Source organism: Acipenser ruthenus, chromosome 1 (genome assembly GCF_902713425.1).
Source record: "Acipenser ruthenus chromosome 1, fAciRut3.2 maternal haplotype, whole genome shotgun sequence".
NCBI lineage: Eukaryota > Metazoa > Chordata > Actinopteri > Acipenseriformes > Acipenseridae > Acipenser > Acipenser ruthenus.
Window position 1 is genome coordinate 82,164,714 of NC_081189.1, and position 16,405 is coordinate 82,181,118.

Below are 16,405 nucleotides of genomic sequence, written 5' to 3' on the forward strand. Positions count from 1 at the left end.
TTTGAACTTGCGATCTCCAGGCTATACGGCGCATCCTGCACATTTACTAGATGCACCACTTGGGAGCCCCTTACTCTCAATTATTTGTTCTGACTAGTTAATCAGAATTAGACATATATACAGACAAACAGACACATGGGCATACAGCATTCATATTCAGCCAGATTATGATACTATTTATAACATGTGCTAAAGGCTGTTCTTAGAAAGTTTCAACACAATTGGATGAGCAATTCTCTAGATATATGTAAATTATTTAAATATGACAAAAGCACTTATGTATGTAGGTATGGCCGCCTCCACTACATCCCTGCACAAACTTTGATCATGTAACTGCATTCATTTTGCTTTGATAATCTTACAAACCTCAAAACCTTTTTTTTCACAATAGTATAATGTTCAATTTCGTTTTTTTTAAAGGTGTTATTGAGGAATTTCTTTATTTTGCTCACTTTGCAGCTGTTTTCTTCTAGAAGTTTGCTATAAAAAAACAAACAAACAAAAAAAAACAACAACAACCTTGTAATTACTTTTATCTTCAACCAGTGTGTAATTACCAGAGTAAAGATATATCCTACTTAAAATCAATGAAGGAATTTGGAAAAGTAAATATACCTGCAACTTAGTATAAACAAACACAAAAAAAAGTTTGTTATGCAAAGAATTTGTAATAGACAAGCAACAAACTAAAGTCCAATTTGCCTATCAAAGAAATCAGGCATAGAAGAATGTTTTTAAAGGCTAGGACCCAATAAGAATTCATTCATATAAAATGTGTAACTTATATTTAACCCAACAGACATAGATATTTGCTGTTATGATTGAATGAAACAAAAAACAAAAAACAGCTTGAATACTACATGTATGAAATTTAGTAGCTTTTTACTTCTGAGAAATAAAATGAATAATTATCTCGGGATTCTGTTTGTTAAAGGTTTTCCACATTCCTGGAATGCCATCTAGTTTACCCTTGAGACAATGCCTTGCTTAGTTTGTGCGATTTGTGTGAAGGAAAGATGTAAAGCAACAATTTAGTATACTATAAACAGTGACACACTTTGCATGGCTGGAGATAACAAGATACGTGCACACATTCTGCTTTTTTGTTTCCTAAAGGAATGCCAGATGTACCTTTTGGTGTTTTTTTTATTTATTTATTGTTATCCTGAAAACATAGAATTAGAACATTCCTTCAATCTTGGTGATAAACTAGTGTGAAAATAAAGTACAGACCTTTTGCCAAAACATTCTAGTTAAGAAAAGTAGTTGTTCACGCAATTAAGTTGTCGGAGTGATCTCTCTAACCATCTTATTCTCAAAGCAGGATAAAGTTAAAAAAGATATATTCACAGGGTGCAATAACTTATAATCTGAATAGCTACTGAAAAGTAAACAGAATCAAATGCAGTTGCATTTTTGAAAGTCATGTTATTTCTTCATGGTTTAACTTTAGTTTTCCCAACTTGTTTGAATTGCTTGAGTTCTGGGAAAGATTTTAGCTCCAAAAGATCTTGTAACAGTTGAAAAGAGAATTAAAGTTTAACAATTAAAGATTTTAGATAATAGGACCTTACTTAAAATTTTAGAAAGCTATTTGTCCAAACTCCCCAAACATTATGGACAAACTCATTACTCAGTGCCATGATGGGGAGATTTCTCAGTGAACTGCAGACTGACATCCTAATCACCAACATCCAGAGTTGACTGATGAGACAGACAAAAAAAAAATCAAGCAGCTATCTCTGGCTGCATTAGAGCAATGCCTCACTGACAACCTGGGATGTGTTCAGACAAGAAGATGCCCTGGGCTCCATCGAGGATACATCTTGAAGGGCAATTTAAGTTTCATAAAGGGAAAAAAAAGTGATACTAACTTGTACGCTTTCTGGGGCTTTAAAAGCAGACATTTATTTATATGTAAGATGACTTGTGGGCATAATTCTGAAAGATAGTCATGAATTGAAAGAAGTTCAGTACAGCACTCTTATACTACACATTAGAACCAAGCAAATGGGGGGGAAGGGGGAAAGCCACAGAGGAAACAATTTTTTTTTGGGGGGGGGGGGGGGGGAGGGGGCGCAATTGATTTAATTGATCTAAATGGTTGTATCTAAATACCTTCCGAGCATTGACGTATGATTTTCATGATCTTGGTTAGCAAAAGCCTTCATTTTAATACAGTGGTGGTATTTAGGAATGCTGCTCTTAAGATAAACAAAAAAAAAACCCTGAGGTTGGCTTTTGCAACTGGCTACAAAACTTTTGTGGGAAGCAGTTGGTTGGTTTATGGCAGGAAATACGTTGTTGAAGGGGTTGTGAGACATTTACCTCCCCAACCGTTTGCTTCCTCTGTGCAGACATTGTCACATAGACCCTTTCCATTTTGACCTCAAATATCACGATTTGACCCTGAAGACATTGCTGAGGCAAAATGAGCTATGAAGTATAGCTATGAATACCAGACTTCATGAAAGGAATGCATACATACTGAGAGCTTAATTAAATATAGTGCAGCACAAGATAACCTCTTTTAAAGTGAAAACCCCTCTTAGTTACAACAGTTACTTCTTTCAAATCTGCAAATGTGAGGCCTACAGAGCAACTGGAAATGCACGAAAGAGAAGATTTCTGGAATTATTTCATTAACTGTTACCCAATCATAAAAAAAGTCTTTGACATTGTTCTTATAATAACAAATCTCCAAATGTTATAAATAAATGTATTTGTACTACTACTGAATGCATTTTCCCTGCCCTGACTTATTAAAAAAAAACTATTTTATAAACACGGATGCACCAAATAAAATGAATGATTCAAGTGGTTCCCAAGATTCCCCAAACCTCTTTAAGCAGAAGGCTGTTGTTATTACAATGAAACGAATAAAAAGCTAACAACAGAATTCTGTGTGTCTAATACAATTTGCCTTTGTGATGCCTCTATGAGTTTGACTGTGACATACCAGCCACCATATGGTGCAAACTTGATGTGTCTGTGTGATTGGTCTGCATCACTTAAAAGGAGGCAGTTTAACTGAGCTTTTATACAATAGCTCCTGTATTACTATTGACATGACAAAGGTGCAAGTATACACATTTGCACCTTTTTATTTATTTGTTTCTTTGTTTATTTTTCAACAGATAACAGGGCAGAACAATAGGTCTTCAACAATAGGTCTTAATCATTTGAAATATATATATAAATTTATATATATAAACCACGACGGGCCGTGCAGTTCCCATGGTATATATCACACTTGGGTATACAGTGGTATAGATCATCGGAACCGAATGGCCCGAAGTGGTTTATACTACTTATAACACGGCTACCTGTCATTTGGGGGATGAAAAATAATTTGAATAATTAAAATACATTTTACAGCAACTTTTATTGTGTATACTTCCGCAGTGTAATAACAAATAAAATTGCACTTTCATGGAATTTAGAATGTAGTGGTGCGTAGTGATTTATTCAGTATGAAGCGGCTCATTAGTATGCAAGCCATGCTATACGCTATATATACACACGGTTATGTGATGCTGTTTAACCAATCAGATGTTGTTTTATATATATTATTATTATTATTATTATTATTATTATTATTATTATTATTATTATTTATTTCTTAGCAGACACCCTTATCCAGGGCAACTTACAATCGTAAGCAAATACATTAAGTGTTATATATATATATATATATATATATATATTTTTTTTTTTTTTTTACAGGGAATGAATGTCAATTCACGACACCCACAGTTCACTAGGATAGGGACTTTGATTTTCTCGAACATCAGATTTTAAAGGTAAACAAATCTCTCCCTTTCAAAACTCATGGTCTGAATTAAGTAACACCAGCTTAAATCAATGGCATTATTTTTTCAACAGCCTTGCCACTGCAGTTGTTGTTACTAGACATGAGTAGAGGATATTACTAACCTTTTAATGTCAGAACAGTTAAATTCCTTTGTTGGTGCTTGTATTTTTAAAGGACAGCTTTGAAATGGCTTAGCTTGTATTTATGAAATCTTTATGAAATCATTGTACCTCAGGTTAATTTAATTAAAAGGTTTACCCTTTTATGTGCCCCACTATTCATATTTAATATTAATCATTCCTTTAAAATATTGGGAATAATACTGTAAAGAAGAAAGTTTATATTTATAATAAAACCAGCTAATTTTTTCTTTCTTTTCGTATGTTGAGCATCAGCATCTTTATTAGCTGTATCAGCAGTGTGTTGGGTGTTATAGTATTGCAAACACAATTTTAAAAAATCACCAGTTAGCATACAAAACTGAACAAGTGAGTTATCAAATTAGCATAAATGTTAAATATCATAAAGTGGCTACAAAATATATCCTGATAAGTAAAAATTGCAAACAGCAAAAATATACAAATACATACCAAGATAATTATCTTGCCCCATTGGGCATTTTAAACTCAAACGCATACAATAATTCTGTAAATCATGCAGTAACAGGACAATTCGAAAGAATAACCCCTGTTCTGCTATAGTACTGACACACTGCCTGAATGTGGGGATGTATTAATGAAAGCACTCCAAACCTTTACCAAGTAATCTAGGCACCATTGCTTGAACAGTGAATGCAAATGGTCAGTATAGTAGGCTTCTTACCTTTACATCATTGACATTCATCCTGGTTCCTTCCTTCCCCACAAAGATATCATCAATGTCCACAAGAACATATCTTTCCAAAGACAAGGACAGTTTCTTCCCTGAAAGGAAAGAGATGGCATCCACAAAGATAAGCTTGTGCAGCCAATAATTAAGGTTGTGGCCAAACAGGACGCGTTGAATGCCGTCGTGAAGGCCCAGGTCCTGTATTACAGTTGTGTGCAGAGCATGTCCAGAGATGGCTGGCGGAATATTTTCTGAAGTTCTCGACTTAGCTAGCAACACTGGTTCATATGTGGAATGGTTGGACTGAAACACAGTCCAGTCCTCTCCAGGTAATGGTCCTTTGTCAGCTTCCGAAGCTTTGGTGATGTAGAGCAATGGAGAACGAGGATTAACACAACAATCCTTCAGGCCTACATTGGTATGAAGGTACAAAGGAAAACTCTTCAACTTAACACTTGGTAAACTGTTCTCATTTGCTTTGTGAAAACCAATGATTCCAACACTGTACTCCACACAGTATTTATCTAGGAGGTCCCTATTCCAGGAATCCATATTCACGTATTTCAACATATTTTCGTAGATGATGAGTGCATACCTCCCTCTTCCTTTATTTGTGAGAGGTGGGACATCACCTTTGCCTGGAGCAATTTCTGAATGATACTGAAACTGACTGGACTCCAGGATTGCTATGATGTCTTGCCCGAGTTGTGAGTATTGACTTTCCACAAAAACCAGGACGATTGGATCAGTCCTGGAGGTGTCTATGGGCTTTGCAGTTTTCATTTCCATTAATCGGTAAGGAAGAAGTTTGAGGTCTCCACATTCCATTTCTGGGGTGCCCTCTGAGAGTTCAATCTCCTGATTGTAGCCATTGTACAAGTAGTAGGCAGATATGAGAATGCTTACCATGCAGAAGGTGGCGAGCAGGATCACCAGCCTTCGCAAATTTCTGCGAAGTTTTATGGCAAAATTCATTTTGAACGGTGGTGCCTTTTCTTTCTACTTAATTTATTTTCCTTATGCTCTTTTCTTAATATACCATGTTAAGATGAATGCATGGAGTTTCCAGTATTCAACATAATTTCATGTAACCATTGCAGTACATATAGGAATGTCCTTTCGGCAGTATGAAGTAGAATCTCTGCTCAGCAAATCCCAATGTCTTAAGGCAGTCAACTACAAGAAAAAGCAAATTAAATATAAGTTCTCCTGACATTGCTGGTTCTAGAACAACTTATCAAAATGAACTGCAATGTTTTAATGCTGCTCTATTAGGGATTATTTAAAAAAATCAGCATAAGTTTTTAAGAAATCACATTAATCAGATAATTGGATACTGTGTAATTTTTTTCCTCTGGCAGCTGACCTGAGATATATGACATCAACTGCAATATTTTTTCCAAAGTTATTACTAAGGTTAATATCAGCAAATTGAAAATTAACTGATTTCATAGGATTCACATACATCTGATACATTTAGTGTTTCTAATGATTGTACTTGGTGGATTTTATGTGTGTTACCTGATCGCTGTAATGTAAAAAAAAAAGCAATCCAGTAGGTCAAGTGTTTTTATCTGTGATATATGGGGTTAGCAGTGCACCTAAGAATAACAACATCTAACTAAACAGCTCATCAAGAAAATAAAGATATCTGTTTGTGAAAAATAATTTTATCTCTCAATAATTAACAAAGATCATTCATAATCAAATTACACGCCAGAGACTGGGCAGGAATCAAAGTGCGGTTATCAGAACCAATAGTTATCAGACTTTCCCACACTGTCTCTGCTGTTAAGTCAGAAATAAAAACAACAACTTACCTGTTTTCTAAGCTGTTTCCATTGACAATGTGCAAGTACAACACATGATTTCCATTACACGAGAGTAGATGTTAAAACTTCATGCTGATTTGAACTCGGCTCTTGCCAAGATAAGCACCAACTAAGACGTAGCCTTACAGTAAACTAATGTGATCCATATGTGTCTCCATCCATTTACGTTTCCTTCCATATGATGATATAGATATCCTTCTGTCTGGTGTTAATGGCTGAAGTGTAATGCTGGCTCCAGGGATCAGCTAGACAAGAGACAAGAGCACAATATGACAAATAATAATAATAATAATAATCATCATCCTTTATCTTATTCTTTCTGAATTGTATACTAGAGAAGATACATTTCTCTTGACATGCTAACTTGCATTTCTCAAAACGTTCTAATCTCCACAGTGGGAGTGCTGTGTCATTTAGAGCAAGGCTACTACTGTCTGTGTGTAAGTGGTCCAATCCCCTTTAAATCAAGTTCTAGCACTAGAGGGCAGCCATTGCTTATATGTTACTTGAAGTCTAAAGCCAGTCACTACCAGAAATTGCATCTCAGAGATCTAATGTGTCTGCAATCACAAAAAGGTCCAATACAAGAGTCACAGTAATCTGTGAGTGGAAAGGAAAAACACCCTCCAATCCTCCAGTCTTTACGGTGCAGTGGAACTTGCTTTTAATCAATAAATCTTCACAACAGCAATAACAAATGTAGTGGCCTTTTGCAATGGTGATTTCATGTCATTCTCTCCAGACATAACTGAAAGCTTAATAAATCAAACGTGATGGTACACACAGTTTTCCACCTGGTTTAGGCAATTACTCATTGCTGGGTGAGCAGAAATTGTATTGCTTTATTTTACACTGTGCTTTTTAGTAAATTAACATCTTCAGTAAATATTCCCAGATTGATATCAGAGTTTCTAATGCCGTTATTTTCAATATTAAAATTGTATTGTGCATTTTCTAGATAGAACAATGGTTTACTACATTTCCATAACTAAACATTTTTCTATCATTGAAATGTAAATTGTAAACATTTACCTGCACAGAAAATGTTTTTGCATGAAGTATAAATAAATGGTTGTTGTTTTTTTAAATTGTAAATAACAAAGTAGAAGTGTTTGGTTTTCATGTTGTCACTGTATTTACCAAAACAGGAAGCATAAACAATTCTGTACTGTACACTGTATTCTTGCACAATTCCAACTGCAATTTAGTTGTTTTTTTTTTATCAAAACATATTTTCCTGTAAAACAGCAGACTCAAGTATCTATGTGCACTAAAAACAATTAAAATAATATTAGCGCATCAAAGCATCTTTCTCTGCTTGTGACAAAAATGAGACTGCTAGCACACATATATGTTGACAACTACCAAATATGACTTGACTAAGCTCATTACAACATACATTTGAAACAATGAGAACATAAATACATATCTGTCATTTTTATAGTTAACAAAAGCCAGAGAAATGCCTAAAAACAGCTCAAACCAGCTTGTTCACAAACAGGAACACAAAAAGTTTCAATATGCATCAGTATTTTCAAACACTGTGGCTCATTCAGTGAGAGACACCAAGGGACTCTATGCTCACTTACCTCGTGCAGAAATGTGACTACAACTGAGCAAAGAAGAAGCGCCTCTCTTTCTGGAATAATTTCTAGGAGAAACTCCTTAAAATGCTGCTGCTCTAGTGACTGAACAAGGGAGCCCAATCTCATTCTATACAGAGTCCTCTTTAAGATGCAGCCAGCTGGAATGATTCACTGCTCTATTCACCATTATTCTCAAGCAGCTTCTTTCTCTGGTACAAGGATTACAGCAACGGAAAAGACACAAGAAGTATTTAATCACCACAAAAAATCCCGACAGCTGCTGCTACTGTTGTCTCCCTCATCGGAAAGCCAGCGTCTCTCACCTACAGAACTATGGAAAGCGCCGGTGCTGGACAGTGATTGACACAAACATCCAATTCCTCCAGCTAATCGTGGTAAAGTCTTTCAAGGACTAGGAGCCATTTTGGTGTCATTTAGACAGTGGGATGTTACACATGAATGCATTCCATTGGAAGCTAATTCAGTGCTCAACTGAATTCCTCTCACAATCTCATGATTGATTTGATACTCCCAAAGGATACCCTGGATCTGTCACCATGCACTTGCGTAAGTTGTGTGCCATTTCTCTCAAAATCAGGCTTCTGACAAACACAGGAGAAAAATGTCATTCCCGGTTGCACTCTTTGACAGTTTTAAGATGCACTGCAAACAACAAAGAGCTTTCAATTGCCTGAAACACTGGAGTACAGTTTTCGGGTAAATGTTTAACTAAGCATGACACAGCTTTAATTAATCAATTTTTTTTTTTTTTTTTTAACTAGCCTGTACTATTGTGTGCAGGAGAAGAAAAAAAAAATGTGTTAAAGAAGCACATTGTACAAGCTGTATGAAAAGATAGACGTTTTTATACAAGTATTTCTGTTTGCTTTTGTCTTTATATTGTCTTGGATAATCTCTGCATCAAATAAAATACATCAAGGATACATTTAACTACTGTATTTTGTTTGTAAAAAATATATTACAATTTCAATGTTGTGTATTTCATTCTCTTTCTTTTGGTTAAGGCTTTTGTATTGTTTGCCACAAACACCTACAGTATACCTAAAACAAAGTATAATTTGTCAACATTTATCAACAACATGTAAAGGGCTCTGAATTTGTAAGCAAATCTGTCAGACTTTGATCTTTATACAGTAGCATACACTGTAAATCTTACCATCCAGCAATACATTATTTAGTAATCCAAGCTAGTGTGCATCTGTTAAGTATAAACAGTGTAATGAACACAGTGAGACTTGCCTTGTTATCAGAATTTGTCAAACATGCATTTCATTCTGCTAGACTAAACGCTAAACAGTACAAATGGTATCGTCCAACCAATGGCAAAGACTTTAGTAGAGTGGCGAGTGATTTACAGCTTTACGAGTCCTGCTGTTTAACATTCTGAATTATATATATATATATATATATATATATATATATATATATATATATATATATATATATATATATATATATATATATATATATAATTTGCTCTTTTAAGGCACAGCTTTAAGAAGAACAGGGTGCCATTGTCAGCCAAAAAAAAAAGTTATCAGATTGCACATATTGTAGTTTCTTCCAAAGTGATGCCTCGTTTACATCAAATGCTTAGAACTGGCAACGCTTGAGACAAAATAATTTCCAGTTTATCTGGTTTCAGTATCATATGTATACACCAAAATGCACTGTTTAACTGTGTAAAACACCTGCATGTTTTTTTTTCTCTCTATTTCTTTTTTTTTTAGATTTTGTAGTTCTTTTTTTTATTGTCCACATTTGTAGACTCACATAGCTAACTCCTGATCTGAGTTGAAAGGAGACATTTCGAAACAAATTGGTAAACTATGCAAGCAAACTGCAGACTGGAACAGTGTGACCAATTGCTCATCAATTTAAAGACCACATGTTATTGCTGTTGGGACTTCCGGTAAATAAAAAAATAAATACCAAGCCAAATTTAATTTCTATATATCTTTCAATTTCTTACACAGTTTCTGCAATTTGAGGATAACTTGTTTTTCAGATTCTAATAGCTTTTACTGTAAACTTTCCCCAGAAGATAAAACTGATAACATAACTTTAATACAGTTACCCAAGGGGCAGGTACTGCTTATATATAAAGGAGTGGCATAAAACCTTTTCCAATTTAAAAGATGCCAAGGTCAAAGAAAATAACATGTCTGTTTGGAAAACTCTGTTTACTCCAGTAAATCATAAAAGCTCCTTCCATAAAAAAAGTCAGTATGATTTAGATATTTGAACAGCAATGTCCTTTGAAGGAGCGTTGGATGAGATGATACCCTACAGGGACACAGGGCTATTTGTTTCTTATCTCTCCCACAAACTAAACCTATTTCCTTGTTCAAAGAGTTTAACATTGGCTTGTTCTACATGTATACCCTCTGAGTAAATGGAATTATGATGATGACATTTCCATTATCAAATCTATTATAAGTTTAATGGGATCCTGCAACCCCTTTAGCTACAGGAATAGCTCACTTTTTCAGATTTATTACCAGTGCCAGTTCTAATCCTCCCTGCCATAATACAGGTTTCAGCTACAAACATCACAACTCAGCTTTCAGAACAATGACACAAGTACATTTTCTAAAGCCCTCCACTGCCAGAGCTGCAGTTACACCTCTGGAGAGTGATGCAAGAAAATGACACATTGCAAGCATGTTGCCTGCAATTAATGACTTATCGAAGTTATATGGGAAAGCAGGTTAGACTTGCACTTTGAACGTACTTTGTATAAATGAGTAGGCAGATTCATATTATTTGAAATGACTTAAGTTCTACTTTTAAATTATTATGTATTTTACAAAGATTGTTAAACTACTAGAAATTGTGTCTTTGTCATATTAATTAGTGGTTAATGTTCACTAAATACTTTTGTTTCATGTGTTTTCTTGCTCACATAAAATAGCACTATTCACCAACTCATCTGAATGATTCCAAAGAAGATCAGTTAACTTGCCTAAGGCTACAGAGTGGGGTCAGTGGCTGAACTGGTGTGCAGTTATTGCAGAATAGTCTTTTGTTTTAGTTTTTTGTTGTACACTGTCTGTGTGTTGGTTTTACTATTTTAGTTTCTACACAGTTCTCTGTCTTTCTGCCTTAAACATTGACAGCTAGCTGCATAAGTTAAAATGAGCTGACAGTGTTGCTTTCACTGTTTCGACAGCAACTTTGGAAAATCTACAGTGATCCAATTCACATAAAATATTCATACATTGTAGGAAAATCTTTTCCACAAACTACAAATTGTGTTACAGTACCATTAAAAATATGTATTTGTCTTGCAAACAAATTTAACAAAAAAATAAATGTAAGCTCTGTAAACAAGCTGTTGAATAAAGTCTAACCTCATTGCTGGAAATAATTTACCTGGCAAATCAAACAAATACAGATAAAGAAGTCCAACTTTGTAAACTGCAGCAACAACTAAGATTGTCGGAATGGATATTACCTACACTGTCAGGCTTGTTAGGAAATAGTTTAGACTCTATGGCAATACATTGGTTCAATACAAATAGACAGCAGTTTCTTGCATTAGTTAAAACTCTATCATGTCTAAACATTTAAAATAAATAAATAACCTTAATTAAATTAGTTGAGAGAATGTTTACAGTTATCAGTTTATAGTTAATTGGTTGGTGATACATATTGTATCCCTCAAGCTAACAGGTGCAATAACTTCACTATAATGATATTCATTTCTGGATCTGTTTTTATTAAAAGCTGTTTTACAGTTTTTTTGTTTGATATTCATATTTATTATTATTATTATTTATTTCTTAGCAGACGCCCTTATCCAGGGCGACTTACAATTGTTACAAGATATCACATTTTTTTTTTACATTATTTCACATTATACAGATTCACATTATTTTACATACATTATACAGATATCACATTATTTTACATACAATTACCCATTTATACAGCTGGGTTTTTACTGGAGCAATCTAGGTAAAGTACCTTGCTCAAGGGTACAACAGCAGTGTCCCCCACTGGGGATTGAACCCACAACCCTCCGGTCAGGAGTCCAGAGCCCTAACCACTACTCCACACTGCTGACATATTTCACACTGTATACATTTTTTATTATTATTATTATTACTTTACGCTATTAATTATACAAACATACATTCCATACATCTAATGTTTCATGTATGTCATTTAACAATACCCTTACACATATTAATTATCTCTGTATATTTGAAAATAAATATTACCTGATATAAATAATTGCATGATATAGTTGTATTAACTTAAAAATTGTGTTAATTGATCAATTAAATCTGACAGTTTTATTCAATATAACATACAACTGTAAAAATAAAATAATAAAATAGAAAAATTAAGACAGTTCTTGCAGTACAGTAAATACCTTGCTTAGTTTGAGTGCTGTCTGCACTGTGGTGTTTTAGTAGTATGTACATTGTAATACTCTATGTGAAAGGTCTTACTCAATGTTTTAGGCAAGAATGTGTAATGTTAGGTTATGAATGAAGATTATACAAGACATGAGAATCAAATTCCCATGAATATATTATTAGTAACTGAAATCATGCACTGTATTTTAATATCTATATTGTATCATTGCAAAGATGTTGGTAGTCAAAAAATGTAGCTTTAAATACAATATTTAGTTCTGGTTATCGGTGTAGGTCATCACGCTTATCCCAGTTTTGTATGAAATGTATCTGGGGGAAGTGGGGATCTTACAGTCCACAAAGGTTACATTAATGTTGCTGAACTAGTTGATATAAACAGAGATGTATCCGAATACAGCCACATGTGTGCCATAGTTGATGAAAACCAAACATCTAACAGTGCTTTTCGGGAACATAAGAACATAAGAAAGTTTACAAACGAGAGGAGGCCATTCGGCCCATCTTGCTCGTTTGGTTGTTAGTAGCTTATTGATCCCAGAATCTCATCAAGCAGCTTCTTGAAGGATCCCAGGATGTCAGCTTCAACAATATTACTGGGGAGTTGGTTCCAGGCCCTCACAATTCTCTGTGTAAAAATATGTAAAGTACCAGCGAGGGTTATGTTTCGTGATTTAAAAGGAGAACTGCATTTAGATTACTGTTAGGGAGATTTAGAGGAATGATAATTGTTGCTATTTGGCTAACATACAAAATGTAACTGGTGTCCATCTGCTTTACTTCAAACTGTTTCATAATGACATTGTAAGATGTGAAACCGATGTTGCAAGTATATCAAAAAATATGTGTTCTCTGTAAAAATGTGCTCATGTACAAATTCAAATACAAAGAACATCTGAAAATGCACCCCAAGAGGCTGCCTCAGTCTTTTGAGGACCAAATCAAAATATCCTGGGGGCTTGGCTCCCATGCCTTTTGACACCCTTGGTTTAGATCAATTAAATAGACTCCATTTATGAATGAGAAGAGCATTCCTATGGAGTTATGTAGCTTGACCACACCAACAAAACCCTCTGCTGGTGAATGTGGACATTGCAAACTAGCAGGAGAGGTTTGGACTAACTGCTGGGGTTTCATTCTGCTCAGTGGTGAAGAACAATGAAGCACAAGGGCTCACTAGCACACTGTGATCTGATCTATTGAAATAAATAGAGTATGCATATACTGAAGACTGATATACTGGAGTGCATTTTTTTCTTGTAACTTACAAATGTGTTACTTCAAATGCTGTGATAAGAATACAAGGTTGTTAAAATGTGAACAGACTTTTTTCTTCCCCTACACGCTTTCATTGAATTAGGCATGATATAGGGTATAGAGGACATCCTGCAATGATAGTTCAGCTTGATAACAGATTGAAGTATTCAAATGTTCTCTGAGTTTCTTGAACACTTGATGACCAACAAGTAAATATGTACAGGCATAAAAATATATTTTGTATTTGGTTCAGCTATTGTTCTGTTTTGAAGTAGATGAACAGATTTGGTCTCTTTTGAGAAGGATCTTTTAATGCTAAGTGGAGTCATAAAGGAAAGAATGACAATATATAGACAACTGGTGCCTACAGTGCTTTATATAAACATGCTGTCTGCAGTTCAATTTAACCACATACTAGTTCACACCCTTTGAAGATGATACATATTTAAAAAACAAGGATGAGTTACCAACCTAACAAAGACACATACGACACGTCAACAACAGAAACAAAATGTAAACATGAATGGAAATGTGCACGATAACTACAAGAGCAGATTTGATGACAGTTATGTAAGCAATAAGGCTTTGCCCGGGGCATGGTGCTATTGGAGTATATCACACACCCTGAAGTGCCTTACCGCACTTATAAAATGGGTTAACTAATTACATTTAAAAAAAAAAAGTAAAAAAGTAATTTTTATTAAATATCCTTCCAGCTAAGAAGAAGAGCTAAGAAAGAATTGCTCCATATAACTTAAAAAAAAATGCATTCATTAAAATAAAAAGCGATTTATAGTTTGAATTGAACATGCTGTTTTTTTGATTTGTTATAATTCTTGGTTTGTTCATTACATTTTAAAGTAAAATAGTACAACTCATTTTCATCATGACACAACACAAATTAGTCTGCCTTTAAAATCATGCAGACCTTTCCTCACAAGACCTGTAACAGTATCAGATGACAGTGCTGTTTTTTTTTTTTTTGTTATTTTTTAATCGTCCTTTGTTATCTGGGCTAGTGACATGAGGCATCCATACCAGGTTTGTGCTACCGCTTCAGTGACGAGAAAGACGTTATTTGCATGGAATACCCGATTACTTATCAGATTTATGTGGAGAGAAAGGTACAGTAGGAATTGTCGAGATGCATTTATAAATATTCTGCATCAGCTCACACAGCATGCAGGGCAGGAGATGCAACCGACCAGAATGGGTTAGGGAAACTCTGTAGTTTAGGGAGAAGCAGCAGAGCGATCAGAATGGAGAGTTTTTAATTGATTTGAATACTTTTGCGTTTTTTCACTACTTTAACTAATCATTGGTGTCCAATTCAGACTAATTTACATAAATCTCATGAGTCATGTTTATTACAATAAATTCCAATGTCTGCCTTTTTTTTTAAAGGCTAGTTGTGTATGGATATCTATTACTGATTCGCACCTTTTTGAAAAGAAGTGCAAACTCATGGTGATATGCTTTAATATCAACACACCCCCATGTGACCTGTTTTAACTAATCAGGATAGAGTATTTAAAATACCCATGTGACAAGGATGACAGAGGTTGAGGCTCAGAGACAGTTTAATGTTCAAAATAAAGCTTTTTAATAAACGAAAATACAAAATAAACAGACACAAGGGCCAAACAAAAATGTTTTAAACATAAAATAAACACAAAACAAAAAGCAAAACTTACAAAAATAAAGGTTTCCAGGCTGGGCGTTGCCTTCGCTGGATTCAAAAACAAACAGAAAAACAGCACATACAAAACACTGGCTCCGGCTCCGGCTCCGGCTCCGGCTCCGGCTCCGGCTCCGGCTCCTGCTCCTGCTCCTGCTAGAACTCTTTCTCCTAATGGGAGGCTGAAGCCTCCTTTTATGCCAGGTGGCTCAGTCCTTAATTGAATAATTAATTAGTTGATAGCTCCCACCTGAAGCAATCAATCTGGGCAGGGAGGAGAATTTAACTCCTTCCCTGCCAGTATTTCTAAGGGCAGAGCCCTGCTCTGCCACAACCCATTTATAATAAAGCAATAATACACGACAGGGTGTGTGTTATCATGAGATATCGCCACGCCTTGGGTGCATTGTGAGCCACGAGACGAAGTCGAGTGCCTTCAACCACCCAAAAAGTGGTGATAGCTCATGATAACACACAGACCCTAGAGTGTATTATTGCTATTATTAAATGGGTCTATGAATGTGTTGCTGTTGGTAAATAAAGAAGATTTAAAACTTTTTTTTAAATAATTTTTATTTGTGTAACCTTCCACTGAGAGAAAAAGTAGTTCCACAGTCACCAAAGTTATTAGCTTAACAATAATACATTTGACTTTACACTGTTTTCTACAATATTTTCTTTTTTTCAGGCTACAATAATAGTTTCTTGTTTAGGCTTTGTAGATATTGAACTGGATGTTGCCATTCATTGTTTCAACATGTATGTATGGGTTTTGTCCAGTAAACTGAGCTGCTGGTGCTGCTGTTGTAACATTTTGTTTTTAAATCAATGCCAATGTTCTTTTCAGTTAGCCAGTCACGGTAAACTTTCATAGCGCATTTTGTGTTGTGCTTGGTGTTTTCCACAGTTGTATTCATTTCTAGGTTGTCTAAATCTGCATCATTTACCTCAGTATGGTGAGATTTTGACATTTTCTTTTCTTTTCCAATGTTTTCAGCTGCAGA

General features: G+C 34.9%; 1 protein-coding gene across 4 annotated transcripts in view; it reads right to left on the reverse strand.

The window, feature by feature from the left end:
* LOC117420529 (bifunctional heparan sulfate N-deacetylase/N-sulfotransferase 4-like) overlaps nt 1-16,405 on the reverse strand; it is a 264,467-nt gene that overhangs the window by 93,201 nt on the left and 154,861 nt on the right. Inside the window, exons 1-3 of one of the 4 annotated variants that reach the window (XM_059031090.1) lie at nt 8,064-8,772; nt 6,463-6,719; nt 4,637-5,818 (exon numbers count right to left, since the gene is read on the reverse strand). In XM_059031090.1, the coding sequence (XP_058887073.1) occupies nt 4,637-5,617 (981 nt within the window). In that variant the 5' untranslated portion in view covers nt 5,618-5,818; nt 6,463-6,719; nt 8,064-8,772. Of the gene's footprint in view, nt 1-4,636; nt 5,819-6,462; nt 6,720-8,063; nt 8,773-16,405 lie in introns of those variants that run through there. The other 3 variants (XM_059031098.1, XM_059031101.1, XM_059031109.1) reach the window with 3 other exon arrangements.